General features: G+C 46.6%; 1 protein-coding gene across 1 annotated transcript; it reads right to left on the minus strand.

Annotated features, from left to right (window-relative positions):
• Positions 1-4,276: 4,276 nt before the first annotated feature.
• LOC123097773 (mitochondrial succinate-fumarate transporter 1) lies at positions 4,277-7,643 on the minus strand. The gene is made up of 2 exons (XM_044519596.1): positions 7,081-7,643; positions 4,277-5,004 (listed from the first exon to the last, which is right to left on the minus strand). The coding sequence occupies exons 1-2, from the start codon at positions 7,525-7,527 to the stop codon at positions 4,471-4,473; spliced, it is 981 nt and encodes a 326-aa protein (XP_044375531.1). The 5' UTR covers positions 7,528-7,643; the 3' UTR covers positions 4,277-4,470.
• Between the last annotated feature and the right edge of the window lie 14,289 nt (positions 7,644-21,932).

Below are 21,932 nucleotides of genomic sequence, written 5' to 3' on the forward strand. Positions count from 1 at the left end.
GAGCGTAGTACCGCTACTGCACTACTGCCACCGTACTCTGCCCTATCCTGCCTCCTTTTGTCCCGTGTTCTGCTCCTCCAGCGGTAGTACCGCTTATCGGCGGTACTACCGCCCCAAGGTTCTTGTTGTTGCTCCTTTTCACTGCTTCTTCCGCCCGAGCGGTAGTACCGCTCGTGGAGCGGTAGTACCGCTCGTGTGCGGGCTGAACACTTAACGGTTGGATTTTCCCCCTCCTGTAAAAGGGGGTCTTCTTCCCCAATGAACCTTATCCTTTGAGCTCGTGTTCTTCTCCCATTGTTGACCTTCTTCGAGCTTGCTATCTCTCAATCCCTCCATGGATTCTTGCTAGTTTTTGGGGGAAAAGAGAGAGGAGATCTAGATCCATATTTCCACCAATCACTTTCTCCTCTTGGTGAGGGGAACCCCTTGGATCTAGATCTTGGAGTTCTTTGTGTTCTCCTTCTTGTTCTTCCTCTCTTTTCCCTCCCTAGCATTAGTTGCTTTGGTGGGATTTGAGAGAGAAGGACTTGGGCACTCCGTGTGCCCTTACCATTGCATTTGGTGCATCGGTTTGAGTTCTCCACGGTGATACGTGGAAGTCACAAGTTGAGAAGCTTATTACTCTTGGGTGCTTGGTACCCTTGAGCTTGTTCTTCTTGGGTGCTTGGGCGCCCTAGACGGTTGGTGGTGTTCGGAGCTCAATAATTGTGGTGTAAAGCTCCGGGCAAGCGTCGGGGTCTCCAATTAGGTTGTGGAGATCGCCCCGAGCAATTTGACGGGTTTCGGTGACCGCCCCCAAGGTTGCCAAAGTGTACGGGTTCGGTGACCGCCCCCAAGGGTTGCCATTTGTACGGGTTCGGTGACCGCCCTCAAGGGTCCCTTAGTGGAATCACGGCATCTTGCATTGTGCGAGGGCGTGAGGAGATTACGGTGGCCCTAGTGGCTTCTTGGGAAGCATTGTGCCTCCACACCGCTCCAAACGGAGATTAGCATCCGCAAGGGTGTGAACTTCGGGATACATCGTCGTCTCCGCGTGCCTCGGTTATCTCTTACCCGAGCCCCTTTACTTATGCACTTTACTTTGTGATAGCCGTAGTGTTCCTTGTTATATATCTTGCTATCACCTAAGTAGTTTTTCTTGCTTAGCATAAGTTGTTGGTGCACATAGGTGAGCCTAGTTGTTGTAGGTTTTGTGCTTGACAAATTAACCGCTAGGTTTATTCCGCATTTGTTCAAGCCTCAACCGTAATTATTTTAAAGCGCCTATTCACCCCCCCCCCCCCCCCTCTAGGCGACATCCACGATCTTTTAGCATCCTATCTTGATAACTTTGGCAACCGGGGAGAGGGCGGGGGCTTGATGAAATATCCCCTTGATATTTGTACATAAGCTACCGGGGGTAGATAAAACATCCCCTCGATAGCTTTTGTGTGAATAGCATGGTAAGTCACACATCGCATACTTGATAACTTATGTACCTGACCCTGATAAAAAGTCACAAAGGAGTCTCTTTATACATTCACACGTATAGTACATCATCATTTATGCAGTGGAAAAAACTTGAGGAAAATACCTTTCTTTTTGTCATCTGACAATGGTGAGAAAGAGTTTTAAAAGATTTTGTTTTCAAGTATTGAACAACAGTGTAGGTTGGTGTAATGGTTGTTGGTCTTGGCATTAGGCGTGTCCTTGCTATCCGACGCAGGTTCGGATCCCATGTGAATTACCATGGTGTTTGTGCATGAGTTATCAGGTTCGTGACATATAAATTATCATTCTCTTTACAGCAACTTTTTTCCCCATAAAAAAACAATTTTTTCTCTGGGCCCAAAGTTACTGCAGTGTTTGTGAGTGAGTTATTAGGTTCGTGACGTATATATTACCATGCTCTTTATAGAGAGTTATTGGGGTGTGTTACAAAAGAAATTCTTTTTCTTTTGGGTCAATAGTTACCACGGTGTTTGTGAGTGAGTTATCAGGTTCGTGACATATAATTACCACACTCTTTTACAGATAAGCTATCGGGTGTGTTGCAACAATTTTTTACCTAGGGTAAAAATATTACAGCATTGCGTGAGTTATCAGGTATATGATGCACGAATTACTGTGTACAAAAGGGAAGAAAAATTGGTAAAAAGAAAGAAAGGAAACTGGCTTGTTTTTCTAGTCGCGTATGTATCAGTATAAATATTTATCGATCTTCTTTGTAACCACAAGTTGAAACCAGACCAGGTAGATATGACAAGTGATGATGGACCAAGAGGTAGTGAGTTTGACTCCCGCCTCCTACAATATTTTTATCATGTTTTTTCTACCACGCCTGAAAATAAAAAAGAAGCGGGAGAAGTGGTGAGATTGCCAGAAAAATCAGAAATCGCGCGGGACGGAAGGAGATCGCGCGCGGGAGGGGGAAGGAGTGGATCACGAGAGATCGCGCGCGGGGCGGAAGGAGTGGATCACGAGAGGATCACGCGGATCTGTTGCTTAACGTCTAATCGACTGGGCGTTAGCACAGTCCACTTTTATAGAAGGCAGAAATAAGTTACAATTACGGAGGTCCTATTTTTTAGTTAATAAAACTCATTCATCATAACCTCAGGCGACAATCCTGTCAGCACAGGCAGCATCGCTGTCTCTCTTTTCCGGTGACGAACTGACAATGCAATTTGATCCTGCTTTGTTGAGACGACATACACGGAAGCAACTTTGTAAACATCTTTTCCTTTCCACTTTCAGAGTGCCGGTGCAACTTTGGAAGAAAAAAAAAACGCTTGCTTAACGAGCAGTCAATTCACCGCTGATCACTTCTTCGATGCTCTTTCTCATTTACTACCAGCTGATCTCGCCACACAAACTCTCCCTTGGTCCTTATCCAAGTACGAAATCCCTTTTCCCGATAAAGAAAAAGATGTATATACAATTCCTGGAGGAAAGACATACCAAACCAAAGCAGGGGCCTTGGTATTTGCTGCAGATAATGCGTGATTGTATACATACATATATCCATAAGGTGTAACAGTATCACACCCTCGGACAATTATTCGAGTTTACACACACACACACACACAGATGAGAATGGATAAAGATTGCTTTGAGGAGTGTGGGATGAATCACTCGCACCACTGGCAGGCATGCATGCATGATGAGTGCATGATCAGCCGGCGGAGCACAAGAGAAAAAGTTCCAGATTTGGCATAGCATGTGCATCCACCTCCACCGTAGTTTCAGAAAAGTGGAGAGGCTGCATGTTTGAGACGAAACCAAACCAGGGCATTTGATTTGGAGACAGGAACCCTGTTTCTTGGTCTGTGCTCGATTCCGTCCTGTGTGGCCGGCAAGTGACCACGCCATATGTGTTGTGTGCACTGCACTCTGGTGAGGGTTCGTCGGAGCCAATCGGGCGCTGAAGATTCCCTTTAATTTAATATAAGAAACACAAGGGGAAAGAAACATATGTGGCCATCGAGGAAAGTATAACACTGATTCATGCATCTACCGATTTGCTTGCTGCTGGGCTCCGTTCCTCCTGGGTGTCTCGAGGACAGATAAGAACGTGCACGGCACAGCGCATGCATGGATGAAAACAGAGCTGCCTGCCGGGAGACAGCAACCGGGTGCAGAAAGCGTGCAGCAACTTGGGCGATCCGCGGCAGAAGCACCGGAGCTTTTTCTCAAGCTGAGGGTTTGTGGCGAGGACATGGACAGGGTTGAATGGCTGAACGACTCTCATCTGCAACAACAGAAGGAGAACCAGATGCCTTCCCTTGATGAGGTGTTTTCACAAGAAAATGCGAGTGAACAAAAGAACCGCAACGGCGTCACCACCTGGAATTGGATGCCTTCTGAGGTCCGGTCAGGTAGTGCGCAAGCTGATCGGCGCAGCGCAATGCTAAAAGCCCGGTGATCGTTGCGTCAGCGGCAGCATCTCTCTGTCTCGGATTTGGAGGTCAGTCAGGGACCCCCATGTCGCAAGGAAATTCCATGAGGTTGCTGAATCTACAGTACAGCCAACTGCCTACTGAGTGAAAGTTGAAGCTCCCAAAAGGCAATCGCCAATATAATCATGCAGACTGCAGAGAGTGACACCCATCGGGCCGAAATAATGCATTGGAGGGAGAGTCCAGGTTTGCTCATCGTCCGTCATGGGCTTTTATCGCTTCTTACATCTGGCCCATGGCCTGGATATGAACATCATCAGCCCAGTAAGCAGATCTATGCTAGTATTCAACTTCACATAACAGTCAGTCATCAGAACATTCTTATCCATAACAGTCAGTCATCAGAACATTCTTATCAAAATTGGAAGGGGTTTAATCATTATTTGTTGTACTACTAAAGTACATGGGCTCATTGCTCCGACCAATACCAGTCTCTCAAGCAATGAACAAATGAATATCCAGGATTCCAGGCAACCCAAAATGGTGACGACTAACCAATCAATTCGGTGCAGCAGCTTCGAAAGCAGGCGGGTTACACATTAGCCGACTGCAGATATGTTCGCTCGTAGAGGCCCATCACCTGATCAGCCACTGTCCACATTATGGCCTGACCAGGTGGAATCCTCATGAGCCTGGGAAGCAGGCCTTTCCACAGGGCTCGGAGGCCCTCTTCCGCGTGTATCGTCCGTATCGCATGGAACATGCCCTTGTACTTGATGTCGCCGGTCCTCCCTTGGGCCATCAGCCTGGTCTTCACAACGTCGAAAGGCCCGGTGCAGATCGGCCCTGCGGTTCCTGCAAGGAACCCAGAGACCATTGACTGCCATGGCTGGAGAACCTTGCCGTCTCCTTCATGCTTCTTCCAGAGAAGAATGTCTATCGTGTTCTTGGCTGTGAACATGGCAGCTTGGTTTGTACCGTTACGCATGACGGTTGGTGATGCTCCAGACCACAGACCAAAAATGCCTTCCTCACGAACAATTGTCTTCGCACAGTGTATGGGCCCTTTATATTTCAGTAGGTCCGTGCTTAGTCCTTTTTGTTGCTGCAATCTAATCTTTACCACCTGCATCCATCATATAGAAACATTATAGCAATTCCCTCAACAAAACAAGCTTGAAATAAGACATAATCACAGTGACAGAATGTACATTTCAGTTTTCCCAATGAATATGAGAAGGTACAGCAACATAAGTCAAAATTAATACTCCCTACGTTCCTAAATATAAGACCTTTTAGAGATTCCACTATGGATATGTTGGTCCATAGTGGAATCTCTAAAAGGTCTTATATTTAGGAACGGAGGGAATATAATTTTTCCTCTTTTCCTTCCTGGAATATCTAATACTACCTCCGTCTTGGTGTAACACAATGCTTGGTGTAACTGAAAAAACGTCTTATATTTTGGGACGGAGGTTAAGCAATGCTTGGTTGTCTTGGTGTAACACAGTTTTCCTCGCGCACTGATGATTCAACTATAGAACACTGCACTTCCAGTCGAAGATGAAAAAAGTGAATTTGAAAAAAATATACAATGGTGGTTTTCGGTTTAAGTATCCATTTCAATGCAGTTACAGTGTTGGAGTCTATTTTCACATAGTTTTGTAACTTCAAGCAACATCTACTGTAGTACTAATTAAGAGCATTTTCTTAATATTTCCATGCAGTATAATTAGGCAGGCACTCTACACGTAAACACTAGAGGAACCTCAGAACCAATATTCACAATGCATCACTCGTGTTATAAGATCAAGCTCCGCTTCCCTGTTACAATACCAAAAAAGCTGCGCCTTTTGTCCCAAACTAGGTAATGTTTGAATTCTGATCCTAGCACCTTATCACTATAGTTTTCTAGTCCTTGCTGATAATACAATGCTACAACTGAGACTAAATATGTTTGGATTGTAGCTAGTGTGGTGCTGGGAGTGAAACATAAGCCGGTGAATATGAATGATCTTTTTTCTGGTTCGTTTAATGTTTCTGTAGGAAGAGACAAAAAGTTTCTTAACATTGGTGTGGCTGCTATCTTCTGGGCCTTATGTTAAAACTAGGAATAAAATCATGTTTTCAATGTGTGCTCCGGGAGATACCACCAATATAGTTCTATATGTTTGTCATTTCTTAACATCCTGGGCGCCCCTGCAGTAAGGTGGCTGTTGCGGCAGGGATGCTATAGACTGACAATGTTGGCGCAGGAGGTGTATGGACGTTGGCATGGCTGGAATCCTACCACCATGGTACAAGCAATGTAGTCGTCGCTCCCTTTACTTCCTCGTGTCCATTGGTGCCTGTTCTGGATGATCTTCTGTCTGGCTTTTGATGTAAACAGCAATTCGTTCGTGACTTTTATTTCTACCTGAATGTTATTTTCAGTTTTATCTTGTAGCTGCAGTGCTTTTAGCTTTGCAGGGTCTGGGTGGTTTGTATCCAGCCCTGGTTCTGGGTGGAGTGTGTGTGATACTTCTCTGATTTCTGAAATGATCAAATGAAATCAGGGCCGGTGGGCTCCATCCATCGGAAAAGAACAGCTGAGACTAAAGATGCCACAACTACACAGCATTCTCGGTCAAATGCACTTAATACTACCTCCGTACCAAAATATAAGACGTTTTGGTAGGCCATTTTAGCCTACCAAAATGTCTTATATTTTGTGAAGGAGGTAATATCATTCTAGCGGACATCATTAACAAGAGGAGCAGGTGCTTCTGGGTCAAACGTGTTTGACAGCATTCTAATAGGGCAGGGTAGGTAGACAAATGCCTCATCACTTCCTTGCGCATGTTACTAGCAGACCACAATTGGACCGCAAATCACAGAGCTTTCATGTTTTAATCCCAACGGGCAGGTTGTCAGAAATGCATCAACATCATGTGCACACAATATTAAATAGCTGCCGGGATCTGGTTTATGTTTTCGTTCTTTTTTTATCAGATATGCTAATTTGAACGATGCAACTTTTGTATCGGTAAACTACACTTTAAGATCCCGGCAAGGAATCATCTAGAGCTGTCCAGATTATATACGAATAAAAAATGTGAACACATCGTACTCACGGAAAGGAAGCACGAACGATCTGGGAACTCATAGAAGTACGATAGTACACATACAAGAAGTAAAAAAGAAGAGGGATGTGCAATCTGACCTCGAATGGGGTAACGATGACGAGGGCCTCGAGGACGCCAGCGCCGAAGCCGGAGGCGAGGCGGCCCTGCGCGGAGACCTTGCCGGTGACGGGGTCCTTGAAGGCGGACTGCAGCATGGCATTGGAGCCGAGGCGGAGCGCGTACTTGAGCGTGAGGTGGGTGGCGAAGGGCGTGAGGCCCTTCCAGAGCGCCGGCACGCCCTCGGCGCGCGCGACGGTGGTGCCGCAGTGCGCGATGCCGCGGTAGGCCCCCGCGCGGTCGAGCTGCAGCCTTGTCTTGACCACGTCGATGGGCTGCAGGCAGCACGCCTCCATCACGCCGCCGAGCGACCCCGCCGCCGCCTTGACGTAGGGCGGGATCGGCGCCCTGCCCCCGCCGCTGCGTGGCTCGTCGGCCGGTGGCGGCGGCGAGGGCGGGGGCGGGGGCGGGGGCGGGGGCGAGGCCATTCGGGACGCGGCGTGGGCCGATAGGCGGGCCTCAACGGGTGGCAGGCGCGGCGGAGAAGAGGGTCTTGGATTGTTCCTCCGTTGCTCTTTTTCACCTACTTTTCTGCGGGGATCCGAAAAGGAGCGGCGCTGGTTATATGGAATCGGCGAGACAAGAATGAAGAAGGGCACGTACTTGTCCCGGGACACGTCAGCGGTCAGGGTTTGGTCTATGGTGAGAAAGGAAACTGGCCCCACCTGGACCAGCGTGTTGTTGCGGAGGCGTAACTCTTTGGACCCACACGTCAGAGACCAATTCGGTAAGGAATTTGGCGGAGCCCTCTGAGCCACGGAGGGTGTGCCACTCGACAAATTTGACAATTTTAACCTCTGAATAAAATTATTTTATAAAATGAACTGTTTCTAAAAGAATTTCACTCAGCTGACTTTTTTGAGTGGCGTCCGACACGAAGGCGCCACACTACACTGTGCAACGTCTGACTGACAGGCGCTACACGTCTGGCCAACATCGCACCCCGAACTGCCCAAAAATTACTAAGTCAGTGTGCAACGCCTGAGAGCATCGCTGCAGGCTCTTAGGCGCTGCACATTGACTTAATAATTTTTTGGATCATCCGGGTGAGACGCTGGCTAGGCGTGCAGCGCCTGCAGCGCCTGTCAGTCAGGCTCTGCACAGTGTAGTGTGGGGTCTTCGTGTCGGGCGCCACTCAAAAAGGTCAGCCGAGTGAAATTTTTTAAAGGCAGTTCATTTTGTGAAATGATTTCATCCACAGGTCAAAATTATCAAATTTGCCTACACGGCCCGGGTTGCTCTCGCTTGCGTGGCGGCTATGCAGTGCACCAAGAGGTTGCTACTTCGATTGATTTGTGGTCCCTGGGCGGCTCATCGTCGAACCGTCGCTACATCCGTTGATTTGCTTTTGCGGGGGGTCTGTTTTGGACGATTCGTCGTGGGTTTCTCTAGGCGGCTAATTTAGTAGGGACAAGCCAGCGGTTCTCCTCTCTTTCACCCACATTTTTCATTTCAGAAATTGGGTAAACTTAGCTGCAGTGAGATATGTTTGCACTTCTTTTTAATTTACCAAAAAGCACATTGATCTATCGACCAAATCAGTAGTAAAAATAGGCCAAATAAACTAAAATTATATTGATGTCCTCACGCTCGACCGACCGTTGTCTCCCTCTCGAAGCGGCAAATGGCGGACCATCCAACCCCACTCAAACATCAGGGCCAACCTAACATTGTTGACCCCGGTCCTACAGGATCATCATCATTGAGAAGTAGCCGTCACAACAGGAAGAATCACATATTCAGTGCATGACCTTCATTACATCTCGCAGTCCTCATGTAGGCAACCGAGGGCGCATCAACGTGACGGAGATGAGGTCAGAGGACCCAACTGCGAAGGAAGTCACCGCCGCGTTGGCAAACCCTACAAACTCTAGTCTCATCTCCAGAGTGGACGACATGAATCTACGCCCACAAACCATTGACGCTACCACAAAAAACATTGTCGAGATGTAAAGGTCTAAGGAAGAATAATTCTCCAAGAAGGATCAAAGAGATGGACGGCGAAGGAGTATCTAAATACACAAAACGGTGGGAACTACATCATCATCTCATAGATCGGGGTTTCCACGCACGCCCACACCGGCAGGGCCAATAAGGTAGGAGAGGGCAGCAACCTACCGATGGTGGGAGAAGTGGTAGTGTGGCGGCGCGACGCGCCCAAGGTCTCCTCTCGCTAGGGTTAGAAGCAGAAAGGGTTCGGGGAATAGTTTCATGGACAAGATGAGAACCCTATATACCTAAATAGTTCATCCTCAGTAACTCAATTATCTTGACATGCAACTATGCCAACTCATCATGTTACTATGCATGCACCACTAAATTTAATTCTCTAGCCATGCAACTATGGCAACTCACCATGCCACTATGCATGTGAAGACCGACCTAACATACATCATCCATGTTATTTATATTAAGTAAATGTTTTACAACTATATAATAATCAAATATAATATATTATATGTAATTTAATTTCAATGCTCATGTTGCTAATTACTCAAGGTTCAAACCACAAACTTTCATAGAAATAATGGCATCCAATTTCTGTTGCAACGCACGGGGTATCATCTCTAGTTAGCTTATGCACATGGGATCAAATAGTCCCTAAAATCATTGTTTTCAAACCAAATTCGAGTAGATGATGAAGATATGATGTCACAAGCTATCAATCTTTGAGTCGATCCACAACTTGAGAAACAAAAAAGACAAATCATATTATGAAGGATAGACAATACAAATAGAAAAGGCTCGTGTAAAAATATATCTCATCTGGTCTTTTTGTGCCTATTTGGACTAGATAACATGCATCATATGCACTTGAGGCTAGAACGCATTGCTGGAAAACAAATACCCTTTGTTGACGGGCCTCCACTAACGGACGAGCTTGCTCTTGTCAATGATGTGCCTCATCACCGACGGGCGCACAAATACCCATCAATAGAAATGACTCGAGGACAAATAATGGATTCTCTACTGATGGGTGATGTCACACATCAATTCTACATGACCAAATGCCCTTTTTTGTCACACCGCTGATGAGCACCACCCACACCCTATTAAAGCTGATATCATCACCACTGGCGGGAGTTGTTTTGGCCAATGGTGTCATTGATCACAAGTTGATGACCTAGATGTTACATATTCATTGATAGGGGATCACTTGCACTTGACAGGATCTTCGATGACCAAGTAGGTGATCTTCGATCCCGTACAAACTCTCTAGTCCATCTCACGGAGAACCTGACAGGATCTCAAGTGTACCCTAACCGTCTAGGATGCGCACGCCATCCAAGAGTAACAAAAAAAGCAAAGTCACTTGGTAACAACTCCTTGAGTGATCTTCGATCAAAGATTCTCTCAAAAAATCCAAAGGATCACTTTGCCACAAGAATAGGATATTGTTGTGGAAGAGATGAACTTGTGGTGTAGGGATTCAGGAAAGGGGAGTTCTTGGCCTTCAAAGAATCAAATAAGTGAACATGGAATCACCCAACACTTCTTTCCTTATTATCTTGCCTTGGATCTCTTTTCCTTTATGGTGGAGATGGAAGGAGTGGTGTGGAGTGGGATTGAGTGGAATGGCTTGCAATTGGTGGAATGCATGAGCGAAATGACTAAAGTTGGAATGGATTCGAAGGAGCCATGAAAGGGTATGAGAGGATCCAAAATATGAAGTTACTCGAAAGTAAGAAAGGTTGTAAAGTGTCAGAAGAAAACTAGAAGAACTACCAAGACAGTTCAAATAAATTTGCACGACCAAGGCAACATTGAAAAACTAAACATAATATAGCACTCGAAAGTACTGAAAAATTATGTGCAATTGTTCAAAACTAAATAGATTGCTTCTTTCTGCGGGAATAGGATAACTTTGGAATATCGGGTAAAACCAATTAAAAAGTCATCAAAATGAGAAGTTGCAGGAAAAACTCTGAATCACAACTGGAATTTCCGAAGGAAAAATAGTGAAGGTACCAAATTTATAATGTGACTCACAAGAAAAATGAAACAACTTCGAAGTGATGATGGTAAAAAATTATGCTCAGAAGTGATAGAGCAAACAAAGAACGTTTCAAAGTGGATTAGATCAGTAGTTCCGAAACAAAATGAATGGAGGTTTCAAACTATTGAAGCATAGTTTTTTTCTCTAAACTTGAATAACTCTAAGTGGCTCGGTAGTACCAAAGATAAAATGTTGGAAGTATTGGGCTTAGAGATTCATACAAAGGAATGTGTAGAGAGTGATTTTTTAGGACTTCGGGTTTAGGATATGTTCTTGGAGTTCAAACCAAAGTACTTTGTTTTTGCCCCTTGTTCATAGCAATGTTTGGGATATCGCTCCTCAGTAAATTAGCAGTCGACCCAAGATAAGAGATAAATCAGCTTATTGGCCGATTTATCAATTTTATCAGGCGCCTATTTATCGACAAGGTTTTTAAAATATATCAGGTTTTTGTATCATCAGGATCAATCAACATGGCAAACTTGTAAGCCATGTCATCCATATTCCTCTTAAACGACATGAGATGTACCGGAAGTAGCCATCTACACAAACAGGAGGCATCAAGACTGCAAAACCTCAATCAAAATAAAAAAAATTGGGAGCTAAATCGGTTGGTTCCCACAGATTAACCGTGAATATTGACTAAATATCAGTGATATATAGGCTTGTAGTATTTTAGTATTTCTGTTACAGAGATTAAAACTTAATAAGCATGATTTGAGTATGTTAGTATTTTTGTTACTGAGAAGGTTTGTTGTGTTCGAGTCTGTAAGAGTTGTCGATAGGGCATAATAATGACATGTTGTTCTTGGCTACTCTTTTAGAATATATTCTAAACTTATATCTCATAGGCGAGATGCCATGAGATGGCTAAAAGGAGGAACATGCAAGACCGCAAGAGGGAACTGTTGGGCTCCAGAGGCGAGGTTGGTACGAGTGAGCGTGAGACGCAATACATACCCAGGTTTGGGGCTCTCCGGAGAGATAACACCCCTAGTCCTGGCGAGTGTGGTTTATATGTGGAGGATACAAGCTTGCTCCTGGAGCTGTTTATAGGTGGAAGGAAGACTGGCCAGTGCATAGGGAGCTCCTTCTCCGTGTGTGTGTTCCACTGGATCCCAGCCCTTTGCATGGAGGGGCACCGGGGGGTCTTATAGGCTACCCCCCCAGGGTTACAATGGTCATATTACATGGGCGCGGGACCCTAGTGTCAGTCTCTAGGAGCCGGCAATAGGGGCCGTCGGGTCTGCCGGGTCCGTCAGGTACGGGTCTTGCTGGGTCCGCTGGGTGCGGGCCGTACCGGGGCCGCCGGACGCGGGTACGGCCGGCTGCTGGGGACTGTAGGCATGCCTTGCCAGACATCACAGGATGGTGGCGCGGTCTTGCTACAGGGTCATGCCTCCGAGATGCCGCCCGCCCTGGGCGGTGGCTTTGTCGACACGGCTGCCGCGCCCGGCGGGGCCGACGTAAAGGGCAGATCACTCTAGCCGGCTGGAGGTCGGCTCCTTGGGACCAGCCGGCATGCGCCAGCCGATTGGCCGGGTTGCGGCACCTGGTCGGGTTGCGCTGGGAAGCCGGCCAGGGCGTGCTGGATTGAGGGGCGTTGCTGGCCCCAATGTTTTTGAAAAAGATCCGGGTTTCGTTGCCTGCCCGGGGTCTATCCCCCCGATAGTAGTCCTTGAAGCTGTGAAGGCCAGTCGTCTTCAAGCAGGGGGCCTTCGCAGTTTCATCCCCTAAGAAGGCGGCTAGTGTTGATGAAGCTTACGACCGCCGGGTCCCGGCAACACCCATTGTGTGTCGGCTTCCGAAAGCCGGATCGCAGCACCCCTGCATGGGCGGGAAACCGAGGCGTCCGCCGAGTCTTGGAGGGGAAGGGACGCGCCCCTCGCGGCCCGACGCATGCACCACGTGTTGAACAGGGGCCGACGAGGCCCTGGGAGGCCGCGCGCGTAATGGGACGCGACGGCCGGCTGGGCCCCGCCAAGCCGCGCCCTCGGCCCATGCGTGAGGATTGATTGTGGTCGCCGCGGACGGTTGTGCTTCTCCAAGTAATCAAGTCGTGGGGGAAAACGTGCCCACATGATGCTGGGAAGTGGAAACATGGGCGCAGCTGATCCCACTTCCCCACGCTTTGCCGCGGTTAAAAATCAGAGGGAGGGGCGACGGAAACACTCACGCACGCTCCCCCTGCCCTGTTATCTGATACGTCTCCGTCGTATCTATAATTTTTTATTGTTTCATGCCAATATTTTACAACTTTCACATACTTTTGACAAATTTTTATATGATTTGTTGGACTAACCTATTGATCCAATGCCTAGTGCCAGTTCCTGTTTTTTGCATGTTTTTTGTATCACAGAAAATTGATATCAAACAAAGTCCAAACGCGATAAAGTTTTACGAAGAATTATTTTGGAATATATGTGATTTTTGGGACTTGGAATCAACGCAAATGGGGCCCATAGTGTAACGCCCGGATAATTATGCTACAGTAAACCGCTGTTAATGGTGCCATGTCATCGATTTTACTGTTGTTAAGTTCGCGTTGATTCAAAGTCGGTTGCAAAATCAAATTTAAAATCAGTAAAAAAAGGGGAGAAGGCATTTAAAAAAAGCAGTAAAAGAGAGAAGCCCCTTCCCCCACTGGGCCGTGGCCCAGCTGGACCACCAGACCACCTGGCTGGCCCACCTCTCCCTCTCCCTTACCCCCCCACGCACCTAAAATATCTGGAGAGATCGCCCCACTCCTCCCACGTCTTCCTCTCGTTCCCCTCCTCTCGATTGGATCGGGATCGAGCCCGATCCCGTCCTCGGCACCATCGCCCCGACGCTCCCCACCGCTGCCGGTGCCACCTCGCCGGAAGCCTCGCCCTCCTCCCAAAGCCCCCCTCGCTGCGACGCCTCGGACGCCACTGCCTCGTCCCGATCTGGCGCCGCGCCACCCCGACGCTGCACCGTCACCCGTTGCCGGACTGCCCCGTCCCCGCCTCTCCCTCGCGCTACTCCTTCCCTGAGCTGGACATTGTCGTCGTCGCGCACCGTCGCCCCGCTACTCCGGCCCTCCCCCGAGCGCGCCTTTGCACCTCTACAGGGCTGGTGAGCCCCCCCGTCCGACTCCCCTCCTGAAGCCCCCATAGCGCTGTGCGCTCCGGCCCGCGTCCTCGCACTTACCGCGACCATCCCAACGCCCGCGCACGGCCACCGCGCTCCGGCCGTGCACTGGGCTCGCCCGGCTCGCGCCCGTCGCCCCCGCACCCGCTGTCGCCGCTGCTGCCGCAAGCTGTTGCTGCTGCTCCCGAACTGCTACTGCAGCTGGTGCCGCCACACAGCCCCCGCTTCGGCTGCCGCCGCCCGGCAACGGCCCCTGCTACCCCGGCCTGACCTCGCCCTTCCCCCGTCGGCGCCGTGCCCGCCGGTGCCCCTCTGGGTGCCGCGGCGCCCGCTCCTGGGCTGCACAACGCCTAGCCTTGTGCCACTGACCAGGGGGCCCCATGCCCCTGTTAAAAAAATGAAAATAAGAAAAATAAATAAATAAATAATAATTAGTTAGTTAAATAAATAATTAACTTAATTAACCTGCTACTTAACCTAATTGACTAGTTTAGCTAACCTAGCAGCCTATGACATGTGGGGTCTGCTGAACCTGTTGACCAGTCAATGTTGACTAGTCAACTGCTGACTGTGCATGTTGACTAGACCCATGGACCCCACTTGTCATCCACTAGGGCTAGATCCTAGTGGGTACAATAGGTATATTCTGGTTTATTCAGGATTAATTTTAAATTTCGGAATATTGTTTAAACTTCAGAAAATCATATAAATTAATCCATAACTCGGATGAAAATACTTTGTACATGAAAGTTGCTCAGAATGACGAGACGAATCCGGATACGCTCTCCGTTCATCTGTCACATGCCTCTAGCATAGCAAACATGCAACCGTCCCCTCTCTTTCATCTGTCCGGAAAATTCCAAACTTCGGGAAAACATTCCCGGATGTTTTTCCGCCTTCACCGGTATCGTGTGACACCGCGTTAGAACACCCTAGCGCTCCTTATTGTCTTGTCATGCGTTTGTTGCTTGTATTTACTGTTTCTTCCCCCTCTTCTCTCCGGTAGACCCCGAGACCGCTGCTGAGCCCCTTGTGATCGACTACATCGACGACGACCCTTCTTCCCTTTCAGCGGAGCTTCCAGGCTAGCCCCCCTTTGCTCATCCCGATATCGCCCATTCCATTCTCTCATGCTTGCATTAGATTTTTCTACTGTTATTGATTGCTCCTATTCTGATGCATAGCCTGTTTTTGTAACCTGCTTATTGTTACCTACCTGCTTATCCTAAACTGCTTAGTATAGGTTGGTTAGTGATCCAGCAGTGACCCCCACCTTGTCCTTGTTGCCCCTGCTTCATCATCGACAACTCGATCAACGTGATCGACGACCAGAGCCCAACACCTCACATCACATCACGCCCTTTTTGTTGCTCGACTCTGCAGAGTTACCATCGAGTGCCGAGGGTGGAACCTCTTACATCACTCCTGATGAGATCTCTGTAGCGTAGCTATTCGATCGTGGTCAATGAGGGTGATTTCCTCTTTCACCATTCCCGATACGGCTCTGTCGTGCAACACCTCAAGTGTGAACCTTGAGGGTGGATCCTCTTACGTTCACCTTGATGATCACATCGAGTGGAATCCTCCGGGGGTGATTCCTCGGGTTTTCCCCTTGATGTTTGGACACACGGTTACCTTGACTTTACTTGAGCCATTGGTGAAAGTCAGGCGGGCTCGGAGAGCACCCGCAAGATGATTACGAGGCACGGCCGGGCCGGCAGGCCGCCCCCGAGTGGGCTGGGCTAGCCCCTGCCGTATTTCATCGAGACGGGGTGACGGGGTCACATTATCGTGAGTCTGTGCTCGTCTCCGCAAGCTAATAATACACAATGGTTTGGGTATTTGTTCTGAGTTGGCCTTTGGCCTTTACGCACTAACCACCACGTGAGAATAGTTATGGGCCTCGACGTCGCAGTATCAGCCAAAGCTTTGTCAGACGTCTAGTTCAGCATTGCGGCACGGCTGGGCCGGCACCCCAGAGGTGGTGCCTAGGTCCGCCCTATGCGTAACGACCTGGAGTGCTACGGGCGATGGGCCCAGACCCCGGAGTGCTTAGGATGTAGACCGGCGGGGACCTCTCTGCTGAGCCTAGGTAGGGCTACGACGTGTTGATCTTCCGAGGCCGGGCATTGACCCCAGAAAGGTGTGTCCCGCCAGAGTGATCGAGCGTGTTGGAAAACGTGGTGCACCCCTGCAGGGAAGACATATATTCAAATACCGTGTCCACGGTAATGGACGTTTAGACTTATATCCTGATCTTTTACAACTAGAAATGGATACTTGAGATATGTGGCTCCGGGATTGCTTTGTCGCAGGGAGTCGAGGAAGGATCTCTGGGCATTAATACTACAACATGCTTGTTAATTATAAACTGCTATTCTTTACTCTTCTACATGCTGCAAGATGATTGGAGTTGCTTGAAGATTCTAGTCTTTGATAGGCTAGGCCTTCCCCTCTATTCTGGCATTCTGCAGTTCAGTCCACAGATACAACCCTTCCATTTTATACCAATGCATACTTACTCTAGATATGATGCTTGTGAGTACTTTGGATGAGTACTCACGGTTGCTTTGCTCCCCCTTTTCCCCCTTCTTTCTTCTTTCTGGTTGTTGCAACCAGATGTCGGAGCCCAGGAGCCAGATGCCACCGCCGACAGATACTACTACATGGAGGCCGCTGAAGATCAGGAGTAGTTAGGAGGTCCCAGGCAGCAGGCCTTGCCTCTTCGATCGTTGATATTTGTGCTAGCCTTCTTACGGCATCCTTGTTTAACTTATATCTGTACTCAGATATTGTTGCTTCCGCTAAATCTTGTGTATCGAGCTTGTATTCGAGCCTTCAAGGCCCCTGGCTTGTAATATGAAGCTTGTATTATTTCAATTTGTGTCTAGAGTTGTGTTGTGATATCTTCCCGTGAGTCCCTGTTCTTGATCGTACACATTTGCGTGTATGATTAGTGTACGGTCGAATCGGGGGCGTCACAAGTTGGTATCAGAGCCGACTGCCTATAGGATCCCCCTTTCCAACTCCTTGGCCGAAGTTGAGTCTAGTCTTTGAAAAAGTTATTTACTAACATGGCTGTGTGGCTTACGGGCCCACGTCGCCAATTGGGTGGTATTAGGATCTTTTGTTCCTCGTCTATACTCTGGGACTCTGATCTCTCTTCTATTCCGGTTAAATGTTTTTGCTAACTCTATCCTAGGTTCACGTGATCACATCAATCCGGAGATTTGTATTACGCCTTTCTTGAATTGGGAGCCAGGATCTGCTTCACATTGTTCACGGGCCGCAGGATCCTTTTATCGAGGGCACCCTGCATCGTCCCCTGCAGATTCCTCGCTCTAGTGGTTTTCTCCGACGTGGATGTAGCCTTTGCTATGTCCCGTTGTTGTATCCCTCCATCGCGTGCCAGCGTGCCGCCTAGTATGTCTAGGATGATTCTCTTGTCCGAACTCATACTAACAATGTGTGAATGGCTCTGTATATATATATATATCTGTCTTTAATGACTACTGTTTTGTACATACTGTGCCTTTCAAGTTACATCATGGATGACTCCATACACCTGCTCCACCCCTTGTTAAACTGCTCCCTGATGTTTTTAGCAGGTGATACGTCCATTTTGCATCATGCTTTTATATCGATATTTATTGCATTATGGGCTGTTATTACACATTATGTCACAATACTTATGCCTATTCTCTCTTATTTTACAAAATTTACATAAGGAGGGAGAATGCCGGCAGCTGGAATTCTGGGCTGGAAAAGGAGCAAATATTAGAGACCTATTCTGCACAACTCCAAAAGTCCTGAAACTCCACGAAAGTTATTTTTGGAAATAATAAAAAATACTGAGCGGAAGAAATACGTCAGGGGGGCCTCCACCTGTCCACGAGGGTGGGGGCGCGCCCTACCCCCTGGGCGCGCCCCTGCCTCGTGGGCCCCCTGTTGGCCCTCCGGTGCCCATCTTCTGCTATATGAAGTCTTTCGTCCGAAGAAAAATCATAAGCAAGCTTTCGGGACGAGACTCCGCCGCCACGAGGCGGAACCTTGGCGGAACCAATCTAGGGCTCCGGCAGAGCTGTTCTGCCGGGGACACTTCCCTCCGGGAGGGGGAAATCATCGCCATCGTCATCACCAACGCTCCTCTCATCGGGAGAGGGCAATCTCCATCAACATCTTCACCAGCACCATCTCCTCTCAAACCCTAGTTCATCTCTTGTATCCAATTCTTGTCTCTAAGTCTGGGATTGGTACCTGTAGGTTGCTAGTAGTGTTGATTACTCCTTGTAGTTGATGCTAGTTGGTTTATTTGGTGGAAGATCATATGTTCAGATCCTATATGCATATTAATACTCCTCTGATTATGAACATGAATATGCTTTGTGAGTAGTTACGTTTGTTCCTGAGGACATGGGAGAAGTCTTGCTATTAGTAGTCATGTGAATTTGGTATTCGTTCGATATTTTGATGAGATGTATGTTGTCTATCCTCTAGTGGTGTTATGTGAACGTCGACTACATAACACTTCACCATTATTTGGGCCTAGAGGAAGGCATTGGGAAGTAATAAGTAGATGATGGGTTGCTAGAGTGACAGAAGCTTAAACCCTAGTTTATGCGTTGCTTCGTAAGGGGCTGATTTGGATCCATATGTTTCATGCTATGGTTAGGTTTACCTTAATACTTTTGTTGTAGTTGCGGATGCTTGCAATAGAGGTTAATCATAAGTGGGATGCTTGTCCAAGTAAGGACAGCACCCAAGCACCGGTCCACCCACATATCAAATTATCAAAGTACCGAACGCGAATCATATGAACGTGATGAAAACTAGCTTGACGATAATTCCCATGTGTCCTCGGGAGCGCTTTTCTCTATATAAGAGTTTGTCCAGGCTTGTCCTTTGCTACAAAAAGGATTGGGCCACCTTGCTGCACTTTATTTACTTTTGTTACTTGTTGCTCGTTACAAATTATCCTATCACAAAACTATCTGTTACCTATAATTTCAGTGCTTGCAGAGAATACCTTGCTGAAAACCGCTTATCATTTCCTTCTGCTCCTCGTTGGGTTCGACACTCTTACTTATCGAAAGGACTACGATAGATCCCCTATACTTGTGGGTCATCAAGACTCTTTTCTGGCGCCGTTGCCGGGGAGTGAAGCGCCTTTGGTAGGTGGAATTTGGTAAGGAAAAATTTATATAGTGTGCTGAAATTTACTGTCACTTGTTACTATGGAAAGTAATCCTCTGAGGGGCTTGTTCGGGGTATCTTCACCCCGACCAGTAGAGCAAAGAGTTGCTCCTCAACCTACTGAACCTACTGAAAATGAAAATGTCTACTTTGAAATTCCTTCGGGTATGTTAGAAAAACTGCTAGCTAATCCTTTTGCAGGAGATGGAACAAAGCATCCTGATGAGCACCTAATATATGTGGATGAAGTTTGTGGATTATTTAAGCTTGCAGGTATACCCGGTGATATTATTAAGAAGAAGGTCTTGCCTTTATCTTTGAAGGGAGATGCATTGACATGGTATAGGCATTGTGATGATACGGGATCATGGAACTACAAACGATTGAAATTGGAATTTCATCAGAAATTTTATCCTATGCATCTTGTTCATCGTGATCGCAATTATATATATAATTTTTGGCCTCGCGAAGGAGAAAGCATCGCTCAAGCTTGGGGGAGGCTTAAATCAATGTTATATTCATGCCCCAATCATGAGCTCCCAAGAGAAATAATTATTCAAAATTTTTATGCTCGGCTTTCTGATAACAATCGCACCATGCTCGATACTTCTTGTGCTGGCTCTTTTATGATGAAGACTATTGAATTCAAATGGGATTTATTGGAAAGAATTAAACGCAACTCTGAAGATTGGGATCTCGACGAAGGTAAGGAGTCAGGTATGACACCTAAGTTTGATTGTGTTAAATCTTTTATGGATACCGATGTTTTCCGTAAATTTAGCACTAAATATGGACTTGACTCTGAGGTAGTAGCTTCTTTCTGTGAATCTTTTGCTGCTCATGTTGATCTCCCTAAGGAGAAGTGGTTTAAATACCATCCTCCCATAGAAGTAAAAGTAGCTGCACCTATTAAAGTTGAAGAAAAGACTATCACTTATAATGATCCTATTGTTCCTACTTCTTATGTTGAGAAACCACCTTTCCCTGTTAGGATAAAGGATCATGCTAAAGCTTCAACTGTGGTTCGTAAAAGCAATATTAGAACTTATACACCTCCTGAGCAAATTAAAGTTGAACCTAATATTGCTATTGTTAAAGATCTCTTGTCTGATAATATTGATGGGCATGTTATTCATTTCTGTGATGAAACTGCTAGAATTGCCAAACCTTGTGCTAAAGATAAACATAGACCTGTGGTAGGCATGCCTGTTATTTCTGTTAAAATAGGAGATCATTGTTATCATGGCTTATGTGATATGGGTGCTAGTGCTAGTGCAATACCTATTGACTTATACAAAGAAATTATGCATGATATTGCACCTGCTGAGTTAGAAGATATTGATGTCACAATTAAACTTGCCAATAGAGATACTATTTCACCAATGGGAATTGTTAGAGATGTTGAAGTCTTGTGTGGGAAAACTAAATATCCTGCTGATTTTCTTGTTCTTGGTTCCCCACAAGATAGCTTTTGTCCCATTATATTTGGTAGACCCTTCTTGAACACTGTTAATGCTAAGATAGACTGCGAAAAGGATGTTGTTACTATTGGTTTGGGTGATATGTCTCATGAGTTTAATTTCTCTAAATTTCGTAGACAACACCGTGAAGAGGAATTGCCTAGTAAGGATGAAATTATTGGTCTTGCTTCTATTGCCGTACCTCCTAGTGATCCTTTAGAACAATATTTGCTAGACCATGAAAATGATATGTTTATGAATGAAAGAAGGGAAATAGATGAAGTATTCTTTAAACAGGAACCTATCCTGAAACACAATTTGCCTGTTGAAATCCTAGGGGATCCTCCTCCACCCAAGGGTGATCCCGTGTTTGAGCTTAAACCGTTACCTGATACTCTTAAATATGCTTATCTTGATGAGAAAAAGATATATCCTGTTATTATTAGTGCTAACCTTTCAGAGCATGAAGAAGAGAGATTATTGAAAACTCTGAAGAAGCACCGTGCTGCTATTGGATATACTCTTGATGATCTTAAGGGCATTAGTCCCACTCTATGTCAACATAAAATAAATTTGGAGAAAGATGCCAAACCAGTTCGTGATCATCAACGACGGCTGAATCCTAAGATGAAAGAAGTGGTAAGAAAGGAAATACTAAAGCTCCTTGAGGCAGGTATAATTTATCCCGTTGCTGATAGTCAGTGGGTAAGTCCTGTCCATTGTGTCCCTAAGAAGGGAGGTATTACTGTCGTTCCTAATGATAAAGATGAATTGATCCCGCAAAGAATTATTACAGGTTATAGGATGGTAATTGATTTCCGCAAATTAAATAAGGCTACTAAAAAGGATCATTACCCCTTACCTTTTATCGATCAAATGCTAGAAAGATTATCCAAACATACACATTTTTGCTTTCTAGATGGTTATTCTGGTTTCTCTCAAATACCTGTGTCAGCCGATGATCAATCAAAGACCACTTTTACTTGCCCTTTCGGTACTTTTGCTTATAGACGTATGCCTTTTGGTTTATGTAATGCACCTGCTACCTTTCAAAGATGCATGATGGCTATAT

This window comes from Triticum aestivum, chromosome 4D (genome assembly GCF_018294505.1).
Source record: "Triticum aestivum cultivar Chinese Spring chromosome 4D, IWGSC CS RefSeq v2.1, whole genome shotgun sequence".
In the NCBI taxonomy this organism is placed as follows: domain Eukaryota; kingdom Viridiplantae; phylum Streptophyta; class Magnoliopsida; order Poales; family Poaceae; genus Triticum; species Triticum aestivum.

Excerpts from the sequence above, each read along its gene's own strand:
- LOC123097773 (XM_044519596.1), bottom strand. The coding sequence starts at position 7,527 with ATGGCCTCGCCCCCGCCCCCGCCCCCGCCCCCGCCCTCGCCGCCGCCA. Across the intron at positions 5,005-7,080 it reads TCATCGTTACCCCATTCGAG|GTGGTAAAGATTAGATTGCA; the intron begins GTCAGATTGCAC and ends TGATGGATGCAG.